The sequence below is a fragment of the Oncorhynchus gorbuscha genome, linkage group LG16, assembly GCF_021184085.1.
Source record: "Oncorhynchus gorbuscha isolate QuinsamMale2020 ecotype Even-year linkage group LG16, OgorEven_v1.0, whole genome shotgun sequence".
Lineage (NCBI taxonomy): Eukaryota > Metazoa > Chordata > Actinopteri > Salmoniformes > Salmonidae > Oncorhynchus > Oncorhynchus gorbuscha.
In genome coordinates, this window is record NC_060188.1 from 65,048,200 (window position 1) to 65,073,405 (window position 25,206).

The 25,206-nt window shown below is 40.9% G+C and overlaps 2 protein-coding genes across 3 annotated transcripts in view; both read right to left on the reverse strand.

The window, feature by feature from the left end:
- Positions 1–8,443, reverse strand: part of LOC123999784 — a 32,618-nt gene extending 24,175 nt beyond the window's left edge. The window contains exons 1-5 of the mRNA XM_046305809.1: positions 8,221–8,443; positions 7,570–7,689; positions 7,309–7,414; positions 7,173–7,209; positions 5,835–6,078 (exon numbers count right to left, since the gene is read on the reverse strand). Of these exons, the coding sequence (XP_046161765.1) occupies positions 5,835–5,839 (5 nt within the window). The 5' untranslated portion in view covers positions 5,840–6,078; positions 7,173–7,209; positions 7,309–7,414; positions 7,570–7,689; positions 8,221–8,443. The remainder of the gene's footprint in view (positions 1–5,834; positions 6,079–7,172; positions 7,210–7,308; positions 7,415–7,569; positions 7,690–8,220) is intronic.
- Positions 8,444–8,810: 367 nt separating this feature from the next.
- Positions 8,811–14,421, reverse strand: LOC123998703 (cytoskeleton-associated protein 2-like). Of its 2 annotated transcripts, XM_046303794.1 has the most exons (7): positions 14,165–14,372; positions 13,730–13,797; positions 12,851–13,629; positions 10,358–10,711; positions 10,197–10,257; positions 9,746–10,016; positions 8,811–9,573 (listed from the first exon to the last, which is right to left on the reverse strand). In XM_046303794.1, exons 4-7 carry the CDS (start codon positions 10,433–10,435, stop codon positions 9,297–9,299), a joined length of 687 nt encoding a protein of 228 aa, XP_046159750.1. In that variant the 5' UTR covers positions 10,436–10,711; positions 12,851–13,629; positions 13,730–13,797; positions 14,165–14,372; the 3' UTR covers positions 8,811–9,296. The 2 variants fall into 2 exon arrangements, 1 of the variants encoding a protein (XP_046159750.1); XR_006832318.1 differs by lacking the exons at positions 8,811–9,573; positions 9,746–10,016 and having other exon boundaries at positions 10,196–10,257; positions 14,165–14,421.
- Positions 14,422–25,206: the final 10,785 nt, after the last annotated feature.

Here is a 25,206-nt window from a genome sequence, read left to right on the forward strand (position 1 = left end):
GAAAACCAAACATCCAATATAAAACTAACTTTACCTCGGTGAAGAATGAGTCATATAGAGAGCAATAGTAATGGCTAATTCCACCATGGTTCGTTGGACAAAACCTACGGGGAAATTGAGTTTTTGGTTAAATGCAAAAAAGATAGTCTGTAGTAAACAAGCTTTAGAGATCTTATACATTTTGTTCACAGATAAATCTTCATCAGCTGTCACTGTAAATTTTGCAGCATATGTAAAAAAAAAATTTAAGCACAAAAAGGATTCATAAATCATAAAGATCATGTTAACTGACTGACTGATAATGTCATAGAACAAAACGTATAAGATCTCACAAGCCTGTGTTAAACATAAGGTCTGAGGTTATCATAAAACTCTTTCCCCATAGGAATGGCTGAACTAATGTTTTTTAGGACTACAAGCTGGCGACCCCTATAGACGGTTTGGTTGTTCAGCAACAAAACCGACGCATGCGCAACTATGGGGCAAAACAGAGGGGGTTGGCTTAAATTTTTAACTATATTTTGTATCCAATGCTTATTGAAAACATACACGTGCACCTGTCTACATTTACATTTACATTTAAGTCATTTAGCAGACACTCTTATCCAGAGCGACTTACAAATACATTGTTATAGTTGTTGGTTTGCTAGCTATTAGTATTGACATGAAACAGTAAAAATACCTCAAAACAAGACATGGTATCAAAAACAAGATGAAACGAGTCACTTACGATTTCCCACATGGCAGTTTGTCATTGTTGTAGCCATCTGGCCATCCAGAATCACAACAACTCACGGACTTCTGCTCCACTGAAGCATGCGCATTGTTTTCGTGACGTTGTCAGCTTACCCATCTATACCTACCCACCCTCTAAAAAGTTTGGTAAACAATAACTAGCTACTTTGCTGTGGATATTTGATCTCAAATTTCAAGCAGGGGAAGGTCAACAGTGCAGACAATCCGTAGAGTAAGTTTAAATGTAATTTATTCAACATTCTGGCTTGTAGGAACATGTACACGATTGTGCAAGCATTGTTTTAGGGTGTATATAGACCCATTTGGGATTTAGTGGAGGGTAAACACAGTTTATGCACCTTTTTAATTTGTGTTTACGCACATTTGTATTTAGTTAATTAACGCTCACACACGTTTTATTGCGTTCCCAGCGTTGATCAACGGTCACAATGTTAATTTTCTTGATCGGAGTTAAAAATCGCGACTGCCTCTCTGCGAAGAGTGGACTCATGATTCAGGTATGCTCGTTATGTTCGCCTACTCCCCCCGGATTTGTCGTGTTAGAGGCACCTTCATTCACCACTCTGTCCAAAGCCAAACCCCCCGCCCAGGCACAGACGTGAAACGAACTACCTCAGCCCAGACCAGTGGTGTAAAGTACTCAAGTAAAAATACTTAAAAGTAACTACCTAAGTAGGTTTGGGGAGTATCTATACGTTACTATTTATATTTTTGATGACTTTTACTTTACTACATTCCTAAAGAAAATCATGTACTTTTTACTCCATACATTTTCCCTGACACCCAAAAGTACTTACATTTTGAATTCTTATCAAGACAGGAAAATTGTCAAATTCACTCATTATCAAGAGAACATCCCTGGTCTCCCTACTGCCTCTGATCTGGCAGACTCACTAAACAGACATGCTTCCTTTGTAAATGATGTCAGAGTGTTGGAGTGTGCCCCTAGCCATCTGTAAACTATTTTTTTAAACAATAAAATGGTGTTGTCTGGTTTGCTTAATAAGGAATTTTAAATGATTTATTCTTTTGATACTTAAGTATATTTGAGCAATTACATTGACTCTTGCAGTGTCAGACATATCCCCCCCCTCCAAAAAAAACCTACTCTGAGAATGAGTGTACACCTGGCAAATAGTAGCTGATATTTCAGTTAGATGGCTATCTGGCTAGAAGGATGGTGTTAGAAGCTAACATTAAACAGATCTTGACCTCAGCAGGAGCAATTGACTGAAATTAAGCTAGCTATAATCTTAACAAAAGATGGGCTACATAGATTCACATAAAATAGCTTTGCTTTATAGCGAGTAGTGAGAGACAGTGGTGAGGCAGACTGGGGTGAGGCAGGCTGCAATGCAGAAGGCAGCAGAGTAGACACACAGAGAGAGGAAGCAAGCAGAGGTTACAGTGGTTACCAAACTTGGGGTCCTCTGAAATGTAAAATGGGATCCCTGAGGGAATCTGTAATTGTATCAAACACAATAACATGTTCTATTCAAATGCATATAGAATACAACTATTTGTATTCTATTTGGCATTTTACAATACAGAATTGCAGTGCAACTCACATAAGATATTAAGAACATGAACGTGATTAAAAACATTTCAATATAAAGATCTCCACATCCTATTTCTCTGGACTTTCCTAGTGTCCAGTCCAAATAAATATTTTTCTGAGGGCGACCTGATGTGCATTGTGTAACTACATAAAATTACATTAGGCCTTCCCTATTGACCTGCATGAAAATGGAATCAAACAATGCAGTTCTAAAATTGTAATGTTTTGGTTTATATCGGTGGTAGTTCGTCTGATCTCGATCGCCCACTGAAGTTTAGTTTACCCACCTTTGTTTTAGCACTACATCACTGATACCAATTAATTGTGTATTACAACTTGATTAATCTGACTACCCAATTTAGCTAGCTAGCTACAGTACAACATATGAAGAGGATGTTGTCAGATTAAAGATAACTTTCATAACTTTGAGGGATGACCAGGGACCACCCTCACTAAAACATACTTCACCCTTAAAGTTACGCAATTAATACGGTTTCCTTAACCACAATGTAGCCTTTTAGCAAGCTAGCTAGCTGGCAAACAACCCATCTTTGCCATTACCATCAACGTTAGCACAAGCTAGGCTAACTAGCAAGCTCTAGAGGTTTCAATGGATCAGCCAGCTAGCTAGTTAGCTAATTAGGAATACCAATTTTACTTTAAAAAGTATAGTTTGTAGTGGATTGTACACTATTTACATCTAACCCAATTACATTGCACTTACCGCTCCGAGTCCAATGGAAATCTGAAAAATGGGACGTCTGATTTATCTGTATAGATATTACAATTTGGTGCGGCACAGCGGTTGGGCATTTTGGGATCCATGCACTCACTGGTTCAGAATAAATCGTGCATCGTGCAATTAATCCGAAATCCACCCGTATTGAATCTTTAGCTTAATATTTGTACAAAGTCTTTGAGTTAACTTTGTACCTAGCTAGGTAATTTAATTATTTCATTCCGTAAAAAGTTGATTTGTTGAGCGGTATAGTTGCCCGAGTGTTCCTAAACCAGGAAGAACACCTTTGTAAAGCGGAAATCGACACCGCTTGGCGCATTGATCTCTGATCTCAGTACAATGTGCACAATTGTATATCTTTGTATTTTTCCTTATGTGTATGCAGTGGCGTATCAGTACGGTTGTAATAACACATGTATTTTGATAGCTGTATTTTAAAGTTCCGCATATGACAACCGAGTAAATTATATCGGAATACCACGAGGCCTCATAAAACGCCTACTTGTCACGTGACAAGATGACTGAACGAGTTCATGGTTGTCAAAAAAGCCTATTAAAAGCTTTGAAAACGGTGGTTAGAACAGAAATAGCTACATCTTATCATAGACATACATTGAGAAAAAAAGCACTTTACTGTGAATTGTGTGATCAAAGTCAATGAGGAAAGAAACATTTAACAATTTATTTCATAAATGCAGCTATCACACAATAAAATGGTGTAAATAAATGTATCACAATAATAGCAATTCTTAGACTGAATCAAAAACGTTGATCTTTATTTGTAATCATTCTTACAAGAAAGAACACAGTCTTAGATCAAAGCAGGTAGCCTAACAGTTAAGGGCGTTCGGCCAGTAACCGAAAGGTCACTGGTTTCGAATCGCCAAGCCGACTAGGTAATAAAATCTGAAGATGTGCCCTTGAGCAAGGCACTTAACCCTAATTGCTCCTGTAAGTCGCATTGGATAAGACCATCTGCTAAATGACACAAATGTAACTGTATTTCAAGCACATTGGTCTTAGAAGAAAGTACTTCCAGAAGACTTATGTAATAAGAATACATTTTCAGTTCTGTAATTTACATAACCAGTTGCATAAACATTTTAAAAAATGACCTATACATAGTTTCAACTAAAGTTTTTTATGATTTGAATTTAAGTGTTTTGGTGCATACTAAATCTAATGATTCCCTCAAACTTGCAATGGTCGTTGATCAACTTTATACAGCAAAAATAAGTGGTTTCAAGTCAACATATCAAACATCCAATAAGTAAGAGGTCAGCTCGTCACAAATGCTGAAGACAGACTACAATGTATACAAGAACAAGTCAACAGGCTGGCATTCTTGCTCATTAGAGTCATGAAATTAATAGGATTTAACTTTCATTGTGAGGGTACATCTAATGTAACTATCAACCATAAAGTCCAGGTCATGTCTAGCATTATATTGTATGTTTAGAAATGCCAGACTCTTGGAATCTGTGTTTGTCAGGTGTGTTCTGCAGGTACATCTGAAAACGTTTACGAGAAGCATTGCCGTCGACATCCTCAAGGCCCAGGACTGGCAGGTTGCTGAGCACCCTCAAGAATGCAAGCACATTGGGGAAGAACTTCACTTCAGCAAAACTGAAGCGTCTCATGGACGGTGAAGTGCAGGGTCACCTTGCCCCTATGCTTCCACTTCACCCTCCAGCAGTGAAGCTCAGCAGGGGGAGTGTCTGCGTTGGGAAGGTCGTTCCTGTACATCTCCACGTTGTTATCTTCAGACATGTTGAATTTCAGCTGCCCCATGACCGCAGGGACGAGCATCAAATATCTCAGGGGGTTAAGGTGGTTCTCAGAGAAGAGGTTGTTCAGTTCTTTGATGACCTGGCTCAACACTGGGGCAGTCAGGTGCTCTTTGAAGTAGCTCTCGGGCTGGATTTCTGTTCCAGCTTCTGGGCAGTGCTTTCTCAAGTAGGTTAACAGCCTCTTCGAACCAGAAATGATGGTACACCTCAATGTTATCCAAGACCTCGTTCAGCAAGTGCAACACAGCGGTCAAGCTGCTTGCAGCAAAGTAGACATCTATCGTAGGCCTTTGCAAGTTCTTGCCGAAGGCTGTTGTGAAAGAAATGACATGGTGTTTTTCAGTACAACCAACGCTGCAACAAACTCAAAATCAGCCAGAGCCTCTGATATCTCCAAGGCATCATGTGTGTCTTGGTCATTCCACCTCAGATCTTCATCGTCATGAACACTATCTACGCAGAGCAGTAGAGATTCCACGACGTTGACTGCCACCTCAAATGTATCATGCCTGTTGCATGTCCAGTTGGTATGGCAGGCCTCTTTCAGATCACTGGCCTTCTCTTCATTGCCCTGATAGAAAATAGAGATGGCATTCTCCAACTCCAATTGCAGTGAAGGTGACTTGTTGAAAAAAATTAATCAATTTTCTTTAAAGTAGACATGACAATCTGAATGCCTGTCAAAACCACTCCACTTGCCAGTGAGACATTCAAGGCACAGGTGGAACTTGGTGTGTGCACTGCTGTGGGATACTTCTGTGAGTTTGGTTGCAATGGCTTTCATTTTGCAAGAATGCACACAGGAGCTTAAGTGGGCCTGCCCTCTGCAGTAGTCCATATTCAAGCCCCATTTTTTTGTCACCTCAGTCAGCAGCCTCTCCATCAGGGTCTCCTCATCTCCCTCAAAAGGAAGGAATCCCACAAACTTCTCCCGCAAAGCAGTTGGCCTGGTTAAAAAAAAAACATAAGAATATGGGGATATGGCACTCACCTCATTCGGTACTCCAACAATGCCTGGAAGTTGCTTGGAGTGAGACCGTCGCACTCAAGCACCTCCTCAGTATGTCTATTCAGAGGTATGTTCTGTTTCCCCAACACTAGAATAACTTCAAATAGTGCTTTGAGATATTCTCTGTGCTTCTTCTCCTCAGAGGTCAGCTGGGGGGGTGGTTTGTCTCAGAGTCATCTCGGCCTTCACCATCATCTTTGTTAGTCTTTGATTGGTCCACAGTCCTCTATAGGAAAATGAAGTAATATTGATTAAAAATAAGATTAGTGTAACTTTTTGCTTATGTGGGTCCTGTGATATTTTTTTATTTTATCTTTATTTAACCAGGTAGGCTAGTTGAGAACAAGTTCTCATTTACAACTGCGACCTGGCCAAGAAAGCATAGCAGTGTGAACAGACAACACAGAGTTACACATGGAGTAAACAATTAACAAGTCAATAACACAGTAGGAAAAAAAAAAGAGTCGATATACATTGTGTGCAAAATGCATGAGGAGGTAGGCGAATAATTACAATTTTGCAAATTAACACTGGAGTGATAAATGATCAGATTGTCATGTACAGGTAGAGCAGTTGGAGGCAACGGAAGGAGTGTTGTATGGCATTGAAGCTCGTTTGGAGGTTAGATAGCACAGTGTCCAAGGAAGGGCCAGAAGTATACAGAATGGCATCGTCTGCGTAGAGGTGGATCAGGGAATCGCCCGCAGCAAGAGCAACATCATTGATATATACAAAGAAAAGAGTCGGCCCGAGAATTGAACCCTTTGGCACCCCCATAGCGACTGCCAGAGGACCGGACAACATGCCCTCCGATTTGACACACTAAACTCTGTCTGCAAAGTAGTTGGTGAACCAGGCAAGGCAGTCATTAGAAAAACTGAGGCTACTGAGTCTGCCGATAAGAATATGGTGATTGACAGAGTCGAAAGCTTTGGCCAGGTCGATGAAGACGGCTGCACAGTACTGTCTTTTATCGATGTCGGTTATGATATCGTTTAGTACCTTGAGCGTGGCTGAGGTGCACCCGTGACCGGCTCGGAAACCAGATTGCACAGCGGAGAAGGTACGGTGGGATTCGAGATGGTCAGTGACCTGTTTGTTGACTTGACTTTCGAAGACCTTAGATAGGCAGGATGGATATAGGTTTGTAACAGTTTGGGTCAAGGGTGTTTTGCTCTCATTATGGGGTATTGTGTAGATTGAGGAAAAAAAATCATTTAATAATTTTAGAGTAAGGCTAATGAAACAAAATGTGGAAAAGTCAAGGGGTTTGAATACACAGTACATTGAAACAGCCTCAACATAAGATGCATAACTTACTTTTCCTCAATTTCATTTGCCTTGCTTCCTCTTCACTCTGTAGAATATAATAGCAAGAGAGAAACAATAACAAGCTGTTTGATTTCAATACATTGAGTATGACTACAGCTTTGTTAAATGGAAAATAAACCCCTACCAGCTCTTTAATCCTCGTGTTGCCTACTTTGTGGCTTATTGAGCTGGCTTGATAAATCAAAGATGGTTGGTGTGGCATTATCCTTCAGCCTTGTCCTGTAGGAACTCTGGCAATATGAACGATTTATTAAACTACCTATTTGATGGGTGTGTGTAGCACTAAACAATGTACACATCTCTGTTCAATTACAACAATTTCAAATGTTAAACGTTTCAGCTAGGCCAAAACAAATGCCAAGCAAATTGCATCAGTATCACTTACTGCTTTACAAATCATGATGGTTCAAATTGCTTAGCACAAAGTCTGTAGTGTCTGCTCAGCTGGTCAGGTGTTTTATCTTCAAGATCCTTGCCATGACAGTTTTCCACCCACTGCTTGCATCTGTGCACAATAGACAATACAAACCATTCTCATTCATACATTTAGATTCATTGAATGAGATTGAATAACTCGTTCTTAATGTTCAAACACTGACGTGAGTGACCAATCAGAAAAACGACCCTCTCTGACTTCCTGTAAGAGCTCCTCATGGATACAACTTAAAAAACATTTTTTTAAACAGTTCTCATTTATATATTTAGCGATCATTGAATGCGATGGAAGAACTAGTTATTAAAATACTGAAGACATGATTGCTATAGTTAATGGTATAATCACACAATAACATTGTGTGCTGTGTTGACAACATGCAAACTAAAACATTGTGTATCACTAGCAAGCAGCTTGCTGTATGTTTTAATAACGTACTGATTTGCAAACCCCAAAGGTCTGGTTATACAATTATTCTGCAAGCATTCTGCAAAACTAGCTACAAGCTAGCCAAATAGCTTGCACAGTGCACATATTTAGCTGACAGCTAATGTTAGTTAGCTTAATGTGCAAAGTCAAGCATGGAAGACCGTCTTAACGTACCTTTGTGTCCATTGGAAACTTGAAGAATAGCGATGCTGACCGATTACTTTTTATGGTGCAATTTGGAGCTGCGCAAAAGTTTGCCATGGGTTGCTTATGCTAGTATAATGCTTTTCAAAACTAATTTACTTCAATATTAATTTATCCAGAAATTAGTAAAGAATGGACTCGCACGCAACAGTGCTTTATGTGGCCTGGAGGAATCAACGCGACGCGCGATTAAATCACGACCTTCCCACAATGCTTTGCTAACATAACTCAGTACGCATGTTTGTCACTGTCCTGTTCATATCACCTCAGGGTTCCAATACTGATATTAGCTTTCCTTGCGCCCTTTGGATCAACACATGCCTGCACAATTATCCACACAAGACATTTCAAAGGAGTTTTGACATGGTTCATGTTTGGCCCTCCGAAACTCGTTAGCCAGGTATAGGACAGTATTTTCTAATTTACCATATTCCCATTTGACTAAACTTACAGTCCAACAGAAGGGCAGTTGGATCCAGTGAGTAATCAATTAATACATTTCCTTATTAAGGTATATTATTGCATGATTTCCCATTTCAAAGGCAATAATTCCACCAGAGAACCATTTTGGCATAATTTTATTTAATAGTGTCACTTTTCCTGGATGTACAACACACATTTGTTTATTTCCTACCAGATGATTTGAAGGTGATAAAAGGTGTGTTGTACATAATTTATCTATGGTAAAACCTAGTGATAGATAAATGATCAACTCTGCATTAAAATGAACAATACATTCATAAAACAAACACAGTAAGACAGCAGAGAGAATGCATACAGCAAATAAAAGTGAAGATGTAGCAGATCAAGCTATGGCAAATGTCCCTTCCTTATGAGAAGTAACAACTAACAGAAAACAACTAACAGTATTAGTAAATCTTGCCACACAAAGCCCATATTATCACAATTTGGATTAACAACCATTATGGATGGTAAAACAGCAAATAATATATTTTCATTATTTTAAAACCCCTTTGTAAAGTGCCCATCAGTTCCATATTCTTTCTATTCATTTTCAGGCCTCCTCGTCCCACTCATCCAAAGACTCAGATCCTCTCCAGGTCTTTGGGATGGTCAGGCAGGTCCTCCAGGAGAGCAGGGTTCCTCCTGTAGATGTAAGCGCTGGCATCGTCGTCCAGATTCACCAGCTCTGCCAGTGAGGACACACAGGTGTCGTGGTCTGTCAGCATCCCAGGCAGGTGGGATGACTTGCGCTGGATACGACAGGAACGACGGACTGGTGTCAGGAACTTCAGATCCTTGATGGTGTTTTTTCGCTTGGAACCACTTGCACATGCTTCAGTGTTGATTGTTCTCTTAACACTAAAAGAGGAAAGATATAGACAGAATTGTGTGGTTAGTTGACAGCCACATTCAGTTTAATATACATTTCAATATAGAGATGTGAAGTAGTGATGTTCTCCATGACCTCCAGTATTTCCAATAATTGTATGGAAGTGATTTTAAAATAGGTATTTAAGATAAGAAATATCACCTTTGAAGGTATGGAGTTGTCTTCAGATTGTATTTCACTATGGAGGCTCCCTCTGGTGTAGTCTCCATCAAGCATTCGTCATCATAATCACTATCAACTTCCTCAATATAACCCTTCCTTACTTTCTGCTCTGAAGCTCCCTCTCCTACTTCACTTTTCACTTCCTCAGACCTGTCAAAATTATTATCAGCAAACTCATTCCTCTCTTCAAATCCATAATTTGTCTCAACCTCCACAACTTTCTCTTCAGATTCCTTTTTCTCATGTGGCTCTAAAAGGAAAAAAGAACACACCAATGAATAACACATGAATAAAGTTTACATGATAAAATGTTACTCTTACATGATTTGAACCTTCCAGTTGCATGATTTGAATCAGGCAGATGATGCCAAGTGAGCAAGTAAATTTGACTGTTTGCTGTGAATGTAAATGCACTGACCACAAAACTTACTATCCACACTTGCTGAGGGCGTCTCCAATGCCTCCAAAGCATCACAAAGGTTGACCACAACCTGTGATAAGACACAAGACAGTGGTGGTTAGGTTATTTAAGAATTTTGATGAATAAAATTACAGTACCAAAAAATAAATTAAACAAAGAATGTTTCTTACATCATTCATTTGAACCTCTGGATCAATAGGGAGAAAATATGTATCAGAGTTGTCAAGCAAGTACAGCGTCGTGTTCATTATCAGTGGAGTTGAGGCACAGGCTGCCTCCTGCTCAGGGACCACCTGGTCATTTTTAGGCTGAACAGTTGGTTCAGGCTCAGGACCAGGTTGTTGTGATGTCTGATCACAGAAATGAGGCTCAACATTGGTCTTTTGTGTTGAGAAGGCTGTGGATACTGCATCGACTTCAGGCTCGGGCTGCACAACTGGTTTATACTTTGGGAGTGCCACTGACGATATGGAGGCCTTTTCAGAGTCTTTCCCTTGGATGCCAGCCACTCCGCCAGCTTTGCTCTGGCAATCAATGATTAAAAACATCAGTTAAAACCAGTGGTGGAAAAAGTATCCAATTGTCATACTTGAGTAAAAATAAAAAGATAACTTAATAGAAAATGACAAGTAAGCAAGTCACTCAGTAAAATACTACTTGAGTAAAAGTCTAAAAGTATTTGGTTTTAAATATACTTAAGTATCAAAAGTAAATGTAAATTGCAAAAACATACATAAGTATCAAAAGTTAAAGTAAAAATAATTTAGAATTGGGGATATATATATATATATACACATACTGCTCAAAAAAATAAAGGGAACACTTAAACAACACAATGTAACTCCAAGTCAATCACACTTCTGTGAAATCAAACTGTCCACTTAGGAAGCAACACTGATTGACAATAAATGTCACATGCTGTTGTGCAAATGAAATAGAAAACAGGTGGAAATTATAGGCATTTAGCAAGACACCCCCAATAAAGGAGTGGTTCTGCAGGTGGTGACCACAGACCACTTCCTATGCTTCCTGGCTGATGTTTTGGTCACTTTTGAATGCTGGCAGTGCTTTCACTCTAGTGGTAGCATGAGACGGAGTCTACAACCCACACAAGTGGCTCAGGTAGTGCAGCTCATCCAGGATGGCACATCAATGCGAGCTGTGGCAAGAAGGTTTGCTGTGTCTGTCAGCGTAGTGTCCAGAGCATGGAGGCGCTACCAGGAGAGGCCAGTACATCAGGAAACAGACTCCATGAGGGTGGTATGAGGGCCCGACGTCCACAGGTGGGGGTTGTGCTTACAGCCCAACACTGTGCAGGACGTTTGGCATCTGCCAGAGAACACCAAGATTGGCAAATTCGCCACTGGCGCCCTGTGCTCTTCACAGATGAAAGCAGGTTCACACTGAGCACATGTGACAGACGTGACAGAGTCTGGAGACGTCGTGGAGAACGTTCTGCTGCCTGCAACATCCTCCAGCATGACCGGTTTGGCGGTGGGTCAGTCATGGTGTGGGGTGGCATTTCTTTAGGGGGCCGCACAGCCTCCCCATGTGCTCGCCAGAGGTAGCCTGACTGCCATTAGGTACCGAGATGAGATCCTCAGACCCCTTGTGAGACCATATGCTGGCGCGGTTGGCCCTGGGTTCCTCCTAATGCAAGATCTCATGTGGCTGGAGTGTGTCAGCAGTTCCTGCAAGAGGAAGGCATTGATGCTTTAGACTGGCCCGCCCATTCCCCAGACCTGAATCCAATTGAGCACATCTGGGACATCATGTCTCGCTCCACCCACCAACGCCACGTTGCACCACACTGTCCAGGAGTTGGCGGAAGCTTTAGTCCAGGTCTGGGAGGAGATCCCTCAGGAGACCATCTGCCACCTCATCAGGAGCATGCCCAGGCGTTGTAGGGAGGTCATACAGGCACGTGGAGGCCACACACACTACCAAGCCTCATTTTGACTTGTTTTAAGGACATTACATCAAAGTTGGAACAGCCTGTAGTGTGGTTTTCCACTTTAATTTTGAGTTTGACTCCAAATCCAGACCTCCATGGGTTGATAAATTTGATTTCCATTGATAATTTGTGTGTGATTTTGTTGTCAGCACATTCAACTATGTAAAGAAAAGTATTTAATAAGAATATTTAATTCAGATCTAGGATGTGTTATTTTAGTGTTCCCTTTATTTTGTTGAGCAGTATATATATGCACACTAAAACGGCACAATTTAAGTTTTTTTTAAAAATGTACACATAACCGGGGACACACTACAACACGCAGACATCATTTACAAACAAAGCATGTGTTTATTGATTGACCAGATCAGAGGCAGTAGGGATGACCAGTGATGTCTTGATAAGTGTGTGAATTGGACCATATTCCTGACCCGTTAAGATGTCAAAATGTAATGGGCACTTTTGCAGGTCAGGGAAAATGCATGGAGTAAAAAGTACATTATTTTCTTTAGGAATGCAAAATTAAAATTTGTCAAAAATATATATAGTAAAGTACAGATACCCCAAAAAACTACTTAAGTTGTACTTTAAAGTATTTTTTTACTTAAGTACTTTACACCACTGGTTACAACTATTTTGAGCAGTTGACAAAAGTACCAAAAATATCAGTTATTGGACAATTCAAGAATGTTAAACAAAAATTACAAACCTTTTCTCTTCAGCAGTCTCTGTGTTAGCCCTGTACTGGCTTAGGGTGCTGGCAACCGGAGGTTTGCGAACTTTGTCAGTTGTCATCTTAGGCTTGGTTCTCTGTGGCAGCTCTTTCCCCTTTGATGTCATGGTAGACCTACTGGAACTTTGGAGAGCTGTGGAAAGTAGAGACATTCTGGCAGTAGGGACTGCAGAGCAAAAGCCTGTTGGACGGCATGTGGCTGGGCACTTGGAGACTGGAGGAGGCCCATTGGACACAGACTTGGATTTTGAGGGTTGACATATTTGAGGGGGCTTGAACATGGAACGCTGAGGCAAATCAGCAACAGCTTTGGGCCTGATCTTTGTCAAATTCCCAGGCTTTTGGCTTTCAGCTTTGGGTGCCGAGGTCTTGGTAGCAGCTTTGCTTTCTACACCTCCCTCCAGGCCACTCGGCTTCCTGAAGGAGCTTATTTTGGATTGGACAACCTTGCCTTTGTAGGTGCCAGGGACAGGTTTAGCTGGGACGGTAGCTGGCTCTGAGGCCTCTGCAACCAGTTTTCTCTGTCTGACAGCCTGTTTGGTGAGTAAGGTTTGGCTGAAAGTGTTGCGTCTCTTTGTCTCGCCAGCTGTTGCCATCTTGACCTTCTTCAGAGCATCTTCTCCCTTTCCCAAGTCCTCCTTTTTATTGCTCTTGGAATGCAGAGGGGCAGATGGAGCTGCCACTGTTTTAGTAGGAGCAACTCTGGTAAAGGACTTAGTGGGTCCACTTGCTGGTCTGGCATTCTCTTTGTTACCCTAATAATAGCAGACAGGATAAAGAAACAAGAAATAATACATTGTACAAAAAAGTAGTAGGCATAAGAGAAAAAAAGAGGGGGAAAAAGAGCTACATTACCTTTTTGAAGTTAGTGTTCTTTCGTGTAACTGTATCCATTGTCATTGGTGTCACAAATGGCAGACCCCCTAAATATTTACAAATATACTTGTTCAGTAACAGAGCTTGAATAAATGGTTAAAAAGACAGGGGAAAAATGTGTTTTACAAAGGAATTCGGCTTGTAATAACGTTAGCTGGCTACTAAAATGTCTTCTCTGTTTAGTCATCTTTATGGCTAGTTACCCACCTAACTAGCAGCTTAGCCTCTAGTAATAATAATATTTTATATTAGTATTGTTAGATAGCTAGCCGAAAGCCGTTTTTTCGACCACGTTGGCTTGCAAAACGTAGATTAAACTGGCTAAATGTATAGTACGTTAACTAACTGGAAAACTTCAAAATACGGGTGTCAATTTCAATAGCAAAGTAGATAACAATTTCAAATCGCGCTTACCTTCTGAATCAATGTATTGTAGACTAAAATAAAAACCGCCAAGCAAAAGCTAAAACGTCCTTCTCAAAACAAACTCCAATTCAACGTTGGCGCTGTATTACGGAAAATGAGATTGGTCGAGATGTTGTCGGGAAAACTCAATTTAGCCAATCGAATGTCTCGAGATTCGGTCATAGGACAATTTGGAGGAGGGTGTGGGCGGGTTCATCTGCGATGAAGGCGTACGTCTGTACTTTTGAATGTTTGAACCATAATAGAATTCCTAAAATACTGTCTGACTGCTACACCCAGACCAGAGAGGAAGACAACATTTGATATAACTTGTATAAAAAAAGTATAGACTGATTAACGCCCTAACGGTAATCCAACTTCAGAATCACCTACATGCTGCTTTATTGACCGAGATCAATTGTGTATTGCTGCGTTCATAACCAAGTGTGAAGATGGTAATTACAAGTATGCTATGTTGTTTTTATTTATTTTAACATGTACTTATTAACTAATTTAAATGTAACTTTTAAATGCTTTGTTGCCGTTTTTATGTGTATGAAATGATGTAAAAATGTATGAGCTGCTTTTAAAGGAAATGTGTTAATACATTTTTCCAAAAGAAAAGAGTTTTTTAATTGAGCTCAGGTGCATCCTGTTTCCATTGATCATCCGTAAGATGTTTCTACAACTTGGAGTCCACCTGTGGTAAATGCAATTGATTGGACATGATATGGAAAGGCACACACCTATCTATGTAAGGTCCCACAGTTGACAGTGCATGTCAGAGCAAAAACCAAGCCACAAGGTTGAAGGAATTGTCCGTAGAGCGCAGAGACAGGATTGTGTTGAGGCACAGATCTGTGGAAGGGTAGCAAAACATTTCTGCAGCATTGAAGGTCCCCAAGAACACAGTGGCCTCCATCATTCTTAAATGGAAGAAGTTTGGAACCATCAAGACTCTTCCTGGAGAGCCTGGCCAAACTGTGCAATCGGTGGAGAAGGGCCTTGGTCAAGGAGGTGAATAAGAACCCAGTGGTCACTCTGACTGAGCTCTTGAGTTCCTCTGTGGAGAAGGGAGAATTTTCCAGAAAGACAACCATTTCTGCAGTACTGCACCAATCAATCCTTTAAAGACTCCCAGACCATGAGAAACAAGATTCTCTGGTCTGATGCAACCAAGATTGAACTCTTTGGTCTGAACGACCCTAAGTACACAGTGAAGACCACGCAGTAGTGGCTTCGGGGAAAAGTCTCAATGTTCTTGAGTGGCCCAGCCATAGCCGGACTTAAACCTGATCGAACATCTCTCGAGAGATGAAAATAGGTGTACAGCGATGCTCCCCATCCAACCTGACAGCGCTTGAGAGGATCTGCAGAGAAGAATGGGAGAAACTCCCCAAATACAGGTGTACCAAGCTTGTAGCGTCATACTCAAGAAGACTTGAGGCTGTAATCGCTGTCAAAGGTGCTTCAAAGTAAAGAGTCTGAATAATTATGTAAATGTTTTGTATTTATAAATTTGCAAAAATTTCTAAACCTGTTTTTGTCATTATGGAGTGTAGATTGATCTGGGGGAAACTATTTAATACATTTTAGAACAAGGCTCTAACAAAATGTGGAAGAAGTCAAGGGGTCTGGATAGTCTGAATGCACTGTATATGCATCTACTCAGGAGAAACAAGTTTCCCATAAGGATCTTTAAGCTCTGCCAATTCACAAAGGTGAACACATTTTGAAAGGGTGTGTAGAGTATCTATTGGCACTGTAATGCTGTACAGGTGACAAATAATCTTGGCAATGTTGATTAACTTGGAACAAGCATATCTCCTGTCCTGTTTTAGTAGTGCCAAAAATAAGGGGTCTAATATATATTTTTATTTTATTTCACCTTTATTTAACCAAGTTCTCATTTGCAACTGCGACCTGGCCAAGATAAAGCATAGCGGTGTGAATGTGACAGGTTAAAGGAAATATTCATAGCCTGTTATACATTAAAAAGTATTAGTAAGTCCATAGTATGTGAGGATCTTAAAACATCTAAGGTTAAAAAGATGCATTCAGTATTAGTTGATAGAGATTGATAACATTCATATAATTGTGTTAAAGCTCAAATCTGTCAAAGGGTACGAATTGTGAGAGTAATGTGTAAACGTTATATTGATTACTTTATTTTGTAGTGCCTAAAAGTGTTCATCTGTGATCTACGAAATGCTCTTAACCTATGAGCCGGAGATCGATTTCTCTGGTCTGGGGAAAATTGCGGTCTTTTCTCATTGAACTAAACGTTGAATTGAGAATACAACACCGTATCACTCTCGTGATTATTTCTCCCCTGTTTTCAGGTACTTTATTGATGATAAAAATAGTAATTTAAATGTTATAACTCGCTAACATGTCAAGAGTGTTTAAGGTGTGTCTTGGTAACGTCTTGAGGAAGTTAGAGTTAAGTTTGAAGAGAGTAATATTAGCCCTGTTCGGTTGAAGTGAAGAATATCATCGTACTGAGAGTAGCTGCCATTTGATTGTGAATGAACATGTGCGTTGTTAATAAGATCTGTTGCTGTGTTATTTGTATAATGGGTTTTCTGTTGTTTTGTAATGTGTTACTTTTGTGAAATGATTGAATTAAAAGTTGAATTGAGAATACAACACCGTATCACTCGTGATTATTTCTCCCCTGTTTTCAGGGGCGTAACATGAACAGACAACACAGAGTTACACATGGAGTAAACAATTAACAAGTCAATAACACAGTAGAAAAAAAAGGGAGTCTATATACATTGTGTGCAAAAGGCATGAGGTGGTAGGTTAATAATTACAATTTTGCAGATTAACACTGGAGTGATAAATGATCCGATCGTCATGTACAGGTAGAGATATTGGTGTGCAAAACAGCAGAAAAGTAAATAAACAAAAACAGTATGGGGATGAGGTAGGTAAAAATGGGTGGGCTATTTACCGATAGACTATGTACAGCTGCAGCGATCGGTTAGCTGCTCAGATAGCAGATGTTTGAAGTTGGTGAGGGAAATAAAAGTCTCCAACTTCAGCGATTTTTGCAATTCGTTCCAGTCACAGGCAGCAGAGAACTGGAACGAAAGGCGGCCAAATGAGGTGTTGGCTTTAGGGATGATCAGTGAGATACACCTGCTGGAGCGTGTGCTACGGGTGGGTGTTGCCATCGTGACCAGTGAACTGAGATAAGGCGGAGCTTTACCTAGCATGGACTTACATTTACATTTAAGTCATTTAGCAGACGCTCTTATCCAGAGCGACTTACAAATTGGTGCATTGACCTTATGACATCCAGTGGAACAGTCACTTTACAATAGTGCATCTAAGTCTTAAAGGGGGGGAGGGGGGAGAGGGAATACTTATCCTATCCTAGGTATTCCTTAAAGAGGTGGGGTTTCAGGTGTCTCCGGAAGGTGGTGATTGACTCCGCTGTCCTGGCGTCGTGAGGGAGTTTGTTCCAGATAAAGACTTGTAGATGACCTGGAGCCAGTGGGTCTGGCGACAAATATGTAGCGAGGACCAGCCGACTAGAGCATACAGGTCGCAGTGGTGGGTGGTATAAGGTGCTTTAGTGACAAAACGGATGGCACTGTGATAAACTGCATCCAGTTTGCTGAGTAGAGTGTTGGAAGCAATTTTGTAGATGACATCGCCGAAGTCGAGGATCGGTAGGATAGTCAGTTTTACTAGGGTAAGTTTGGCGGCGTGAGTGAAGGAGGCTTTGTTGTGGAATAGAAAGCCGACTCTAGATTTGATTTTCGATTGGAGATGTTTGAAATGAGTCTGGAAGGAGAGTTTACAGTCTAGCCAGACACCTAGGTACTTATAGATGTCCACATATTCAAGGTCGGAACCATCCAGGGTGGTGATGCTAGTCGGGCGTGCGGGTGCAGGCAGCGAACGGTTGAATAGCATGCATTTTGTTTTACTAGCGTTTAAGAGCAGTTGGAGGCCACGGAAGGAGTGTTGTATGGCTTTGAAGCTCGTTTGGAGGTTAGATAGCAGTGTCCAAGGACGGGCCGGAAGTATATAGAATGGTGTCGTCTGCGTAGAGGTGGATTAGGGAATCGCCCGCAGCAAGAGCAACATCATTGATATATACAGAGAAAAGAGTCGGCCCGAGACTTGAACCCTGTGGCACCCCCATATAGACTGCCAGAGGACCGGACAGCATGCCCTCCGAATTTGACACACTGAACTCTGTCTGCAAAGTAGTTGGTGAACCAGGCAAGGCAGTCATCAGAAAAACCGAGGCTACTGAGTCTGCCGATAAGAATATGGTGATTGTCAGAGTCGAAAGCCTTGGCAAGGTCGATAAAGACGGCTGCACAGTACTGTCTTTTATCGATGGCGGTTATGATATCGTTTAGTACCTTGAGCGTGGCTGAGGTGCACCCGTGACCGGCTCGGAAACCAGATTGCACAGCGGAGAAGGTATGGTGGGATTCGAGATGGTCAGTGACCTGTTTGTTGACTTGGCTTTCGAAGACCTTAGAAGACCTTAGATAGGCAGGGCAGGATGGATATAGGTCTGTAGCAGTATAGGTCTGTAGCAGTATAAAGCCCTTCTTACGTCAGCTGATGTCACAAAGTGCTGTACAGAAACCCAGCCTAAACAGCAAGCAATGCAGGTGTAGAAGCACAGTGGCTAGGAAAAACTCCCTAGAAAGGCCAGAACCTAGAGAGGAACCAGGCTATGAAGGGTGGCCAGTCCTCTTCTGGCTGTGCGGGGTGAAGATTATAACAGAACTTGGCCAAGATGTTCAAATATATAAAAGTTAAACACCTCATTCAAGGATTCATTTATTGTTACTATTTTCTACCTTGTAGAATAGTGAAGAACAACTATGAAATAACACACAGAATCATGTAGTAACCAAAAGTGTTAAACAAATCAAAATATATTTGAAATTATTCAAATAGCCAACTTGACAGTTTTGCACACTCTTGGCATTCATTCAACCAGCTTCATGAGGTAGTCACCTGGAATGTATTTAAATTAACAGGTGTGTCTTGTTAATTTGTGGAATTTCTTTCCTCAATGCGTTTGAGCCAATCTGTTGTGTTGTGACAAAGTTTGGGTGGAATACAGAGGATAGGCCTATTTGGTAAAAGACCAAGTCCATATTATGGCAAGAACAGCTTGAATAAGCAAAGAGAAACGACAGTCCATCATTACTTTCAGACATGAAGGTCAGTCAATCCAGAAAATGTCAACTACTTTGAAAGTTTCCTCAAGTGCAGTCGCAAAAAACAAGCACTGTGATGAAACTGGCTCTCATGAGGACCGCCACAGGAATGGAAGACCCAGAGTTACCTTTGCTGCAAAGGAGAAGTTCATTAGAGTTACCAGCCTCAGAAATTGCAGCCCAAATAAATGCTTCACAGAGTTCAAGTAACATACACATTTCAACGTCAACTGTGAATTGCTGCAAAGAAACCACTACTAAAGAACGTTAATAAGGAGAGACTTGCTTGGGCCAAGAAACACGAGAGATGGACATTAGACCGGTGGAAATGTGTCTTTTGGTCTGTAGTCCAAAGTGCCGATTTTCTGTTCCAACCAATGTGTCTTTCTGAGACGCAGTGTGGGTGAACGGATGATCTCCACATGTATATTTCCCACCGTGAAGCATGCAGGAAGAGGTGTTAAGTTTGGGGGTGCTTTGCTAGTGACATTGTCTGTGATTAATTTCGAATTCAAGGCACACGTAACCGGCATGGATACCACAGCATTCTGCAGCGATATGCCATCCCATTTGGTTTGGGCTTAGTGGTAATATCAATTGTTTTTTGACAGGACAATGACCCAACACACCTCCAGGCTGTGTAAGGGCTATTTTACCAAGGAGAGTGATGGAGTGCTGCATCAGATGAACTGGCCTCCACAACCCCCCGATCTCAACCAAATTGAGATAGTTTTGGATGAGTCAGACCACAGAGTGAAGGAAAAGCAGCCAACAAGTGCTCAGCATATGTGTGAACTCGTTCAAGACTGTTGGAAAAGCATTCCAGGTTAAGTTGGTTGAGAGAATGCCAAGAGTGTGCAAAGCTGTCATCAAGGCAATGGGTGGCTATTTGAATAATCTCAAATATAAAATATATGTTTATTTGTTTAACACTTTTTGCCTACTACATGATTCCATATGTGCATAAATTGGTCATCAAATGTAATCTTATCTTCATTGAAGTCACAACAATAGACAAACATAGTGTGCTTAAACTAATAACACAAACGTTATAGTATTTTTCTTGTCTATATTGAATACATAATTTCAACATTCTGGGGCGGCAGGGTAGCCTAGTGGTTAGAGTGTTGGACTAGTAACCGAAAACAAATCTGTTGTTCTGCCCCTGAACAGGCAGTTAACCCACTGTTCCTAGGCCATCATTGAAAATAAGAATTTGTTCTAAACTGGCTTGCCTAGTTAAATAAAGGTTAAAAAAAAATGAAAAATCACAGTGTTGGTTGGAAAAAGTATGTGAACACCTAGGCTAATGACTTCTCTAAAAGCTAATTGGAGTCAGCTAACCTGGAGTCCAATCAATGAGACAAAAATGGAGATGTTGGTTAGAGCTGCCTTGCCCTATAAAAAAATCCTCACAAAATTTGAGTTTGCAATTCACAAGAAGCATTGCCTGATGTGAACCACAAGAACCATGCCTAGAACAAAAGAGATCTCAGATTTGGTCATTTTCTGCAAACAAATGCTCTAAATGACAATATCTTTATTTGGGAGAAATGTTGTCAGTAGATTATAGAATAAAACAAAAGTTCATTTTTCCCAAATACATACCTATTAATAGTAAAACTAGAGAAACTGATAATTTTGCAGTGGTCTCTTAATTTTTTACAGAGCTATGTGTGTGTGTGTGTGTGTGTGTGTGTGTGTGTGTGTGTGTGTGTGTGTGTGTGTGTGTGTGTGTGTGTGTGTGTGTGTGTGTGTGTGTGTGTGTGTGTGTGTGTGTGTGTGTGTGTGTGTGTGTGTTTCCTGATCTTATATCTCTCAGATATAGGACGGACACTTAGGAACAAATTTCCCTTAGATTTTTTTTTGTGGACTATCTGTTGTTCCATGTAGGAAATCTGTTTTTCAATGCGTTTGTAAGCAGTAAGGCCAAATAAAAAATTTCATCAAATCAATTTGAAATATTTTTTGATACTTCATTGGGTCTTAAAATTCAAAATCACATTGCAAAATTATCCTTGGTATGACCTTAAAACAAGTCCATGTACTATAGCTTAGTAGAACCCAAACTTTAACTACTAAGATGGATAATAATTTTGACTGCATGAATTCATGTATTTTTCTATGTCGTTCACAAGATTGAATTAATGAACAGAGACAGTGTGGGCCTGGGGAGGAGGGCCTGCCACAGGGTATGTGTTCTAGTGGTTTCAAAGTAGAATCTGTGTGACTATCTAACATTACTTACCTGACCATCACTTTCGCCAGGTTAGTTATAATAACGTTAGTTATTTAGCTAACTAGCTAGCTGCATGCCTTCAATGCTTGGTAGCTGTATTGACAGACAAGACAGGGAGCTTATATTAAAAACCACCAAACATCGAGCTAAAGCTAGTTAGCTGTCAGGTGTGTGTGTGTACACTGTCCAAGGACCGCTCAAGACTATCCAGCCCCAGCTAACACAGCTTGGCTTACCAAGTTTTGAACATCACCCTCTCTCTGCCATCAGATGAGTATAGATTCATTATCAATTGTCTATATGGTGTATGTAGCAAGCTAAGCTATAGCTGGTCCTTCCCTCCACCTACCAATGGCAGAGATTAAAGGAATTAAGATAGATCGCTGAATTGTTCAATCATTCTCAATGGTAATTAGTATAGAGAAATAGGTGGGCATACTGCGTATGGGTGAGATTGAGACATCACATATAGGCTGGCACAACACTGCTGCCCTTCCTTGCCTTGCATGGTATGGCTCTGTATATACTAGAGTATAATGCCAGATTTCCCTGTTTTCTAGAGAGAGACATATAATGTGCGATTAGCTAAATTGACTTGGCATTTGACTCTGTGTATAATCTTCATTCTCCATAGAGACGCTGGATTTACAATCCCTCATATCCCACACATGTTCAGTAGAGAATAACATCCATAGACATGGAGCTGCTACATCATCTAGACCAATTCCTACAGGTAACATGCAAACAGGAATGGATGAGCTCACAGAAAGGCTTAAATTCTGCACCGAGAATCTCATGAGCTTTATTTCTGTGTGTGTGTGTGTGTCTGTGTGTCTGTCTGTGTGTGTCTGTGTCTGTGTGTGTGTGTGTGTGTGTGTGTGTGTGTGTGTGTGTGTGTGTGTGTGTGTGTGTGTGTGTGTGTGTGTGTGTGTGTGTGTGTGAGAGTGAGGTAAGGGGGCAGTGTGTGTTTCCCAATATGTACCTGAAGGTTCTAACCTCTGTGTGTGTGTGTGTGTGTGAGATGTGGCAGACTGTGTCGGGGTTAAAGGCGTTGCATGGTCAATCCAACGTCTGCATTGGCTGTGCAGCATTTACAGTGGTACGGCCTCCGCAGAAGTCAAGGCATTCATACTTCTTGTGCTTTTCAGAGCAGCACAGAGCTGCTGTAAAGGAAGTTGTCAAGGAAGTGAGTTCTTTATATAGGACCTCTGGCCCTCACCTACAGTCAACCAATCATGTCGGAGCCCTCCGCATTGTTAAAAATTTGGGAGGAAACAGCAATGTGGTATGGAGCTCAATTTGGCCTCTGCATGCCTCCGGATGCTCCGCAATTGCCATCCCTGTGGATTAAGCATATATTGGCTTTAAATATAGCATGCACACACACACCTTAAATATATAGTTTGTTTATAAGAGCCACACACAAAGTGTATAGATGATCAATAGATAAACAGAATAACATTATATATATATATATATGTGTGTGTGAGTGTGTAATACTGAACATAGAAATCCTAAAATGGTAAAGTAGCGTACATGAGTCTGAAAGTGCTTTGTCGGCGTTAAAGTGCTGAAGTCCATTGGCATCATCAGACAGATGAGTGGTTTTGGTTTATCGGGCTTGCTTCCTAACGCTATATGTTTCGCGGAGTGGAACAGGGGAACCCAAGAGCAGACTGAGATGAGGAGAGTGAGATGATGTAAACAAGGTATTTATTGAAACAAGGCGGAGATGGAGTGCAGGTCAGGGGAAGCTCTGACCTTCAGAGGCTGTAGTCTGGAGCAAGAAGGGTTGAGACAGGGTAAGCAGGTCCGGAGGGGAATCCAAGGGAGTAGTAGAGTTGGGAATCCAGGACAGAGTAGCAGGATGACGAGACGTAGAACTGGAGACAGGGACCAGAGTCAGAGCGGGCAGAACTGTTGCGGAGAGGAAAACAGCGTCAGGCAGGGAAAACGGGCACAACAGGATCTGAATAATAACATATGGCTAGAAACAGCCTGACTGAGCAGAGATTACAATCTGGCAGTGAGGAAGTGGCAGGGCTGAGTATTTGTAGAGGTCTTGATTACGGAACAGGTTGCAGCTGGTGGGGATCTGCTCTGACTCCAGCACACCTGTCTCCCCACACACAATCACACATACACACAGAGGGAGAGAGTACTGGGGAAGTGGTGGCAGGTCAAGGAGACACAGGATGAGCAGTAGAGGGCGTTGCAGGAGCAAATGTGACACTATAATACAGTTTAATTTACACATATCTCATTTGCTACAATATTGTGTGAACCAGTACATACACTTCCTACCTAACACAAATTATACATCATCCCAAATTTGCAAGATAGCAACCTCCTCTTAACTACTTGGCTCCTGTTTAAAAAACCCTATCATGTCCATTTACAACATTAATATACTCCAACCTTCATCTACAAATACACATACCTCCTAGATATCCTGACCAAACCCTCCAATGGATTCTTCCAGGTTAATTCCCAAATCCATGCATACAACACAGAACACTGCCATAACCTTCACCTTCCCCACTGCCACACCACACATAAGCAATTTTCTATCAGATACAGAGGTTCCTATTTTGGAATTCCTATCTTCACATTTCCAAAACATAATCAGCCCTCAATATATACACTACCGTTCAAAAGTTTGGGGTCAGTTAGAAATGTCCTTGTTTTGAAAGAAAAGCACATTTTTTGTCCATTAAAATAACAGACAATTGATTACATATACAGTGTAGACATTGCTAATGTTGTAAATGACTATTGTAGCTGGAAATGGCTGATTTTTTATGGAATGTCTACATAGGCGTATGGAGTAGAGGTCGACCGATTATGATTTTATCAACGCCGATACTGATTATTGGAGGGCCAAAAAAAAGCTGATACCGATTAATCTGCCTAGTTTTTTATTTAAATGTATTTGTAATAATGACAATTACAACAATACTGAATAAACACTTATTTTAACTTAATATAATACATCAATCAAATCAATTTAGACTCAAATAAATAATGAAACATGTTCAATTTGGTTTAAATAATGCAAAAACAAAGTGTTGGAGAAGTAAAAGTGCAATATGTGCCATGTAAAAAAGCTAACGTTTAAGTTCCTTGCTCAGAACATGAGAACATATGAAAGCTGGTGGTTCCTTTTAACACGAGTCTTCAATTTTCCCAGGTAAGAAGTTTTAGGTTGTAATTATTATAGGATTACTATTTCTCTGTATACCATTTGTATTTCATACCATTTGTATTTCACCTTTGACTATTGGATGTTCTTATAGGCACTTTAGTATTGCCAGTGTAACAGTATAGCTTCCGTCCCTCTCCTCACCCCTACCTGGGCTCGAACCAGGAACACATCAACAACAGCCACTCTCGAAGCATCATTACCCATCGTGCCACAAAATCCACGGCCCTTGCAGCGCAAGAGGAACAACTACTCCAAGTCTCAGAGCAAGTGACGTCACCGATTGAAACGCTATTAGCGCGCACCCCGCTAACTAGCTAGCCATTTCACATCGGTTACACCAGCCTAATCTCGGGAGTTGATAGGCTTGAAGTCATAAACAGCTCAATGATTGAAGCATTGCGCA

Coding starts and splice junctions, on each gene's coding strand:
- LOC123998703 (XM_046303794.1), bottom strand. CDS start 10,435: ATGAACACGACGCTGTACTTGCTTGACAACTCTGATACATATTTTCTC. Junction 10,017..10,196: donor GCCCTCAGCAAGTGTGGATA/GTAAGTTTTGTG, acceptor TTTTCCTTTTAG/AGCCACATGAGAAAAAGGAA. Junction 9,574..9,745: donor ACAACTCCATACCTTCAAAG/GTGATATTTCTT, acceptor TTCCTCTTTTAG/TGTTAAGAGAACAATCAACA.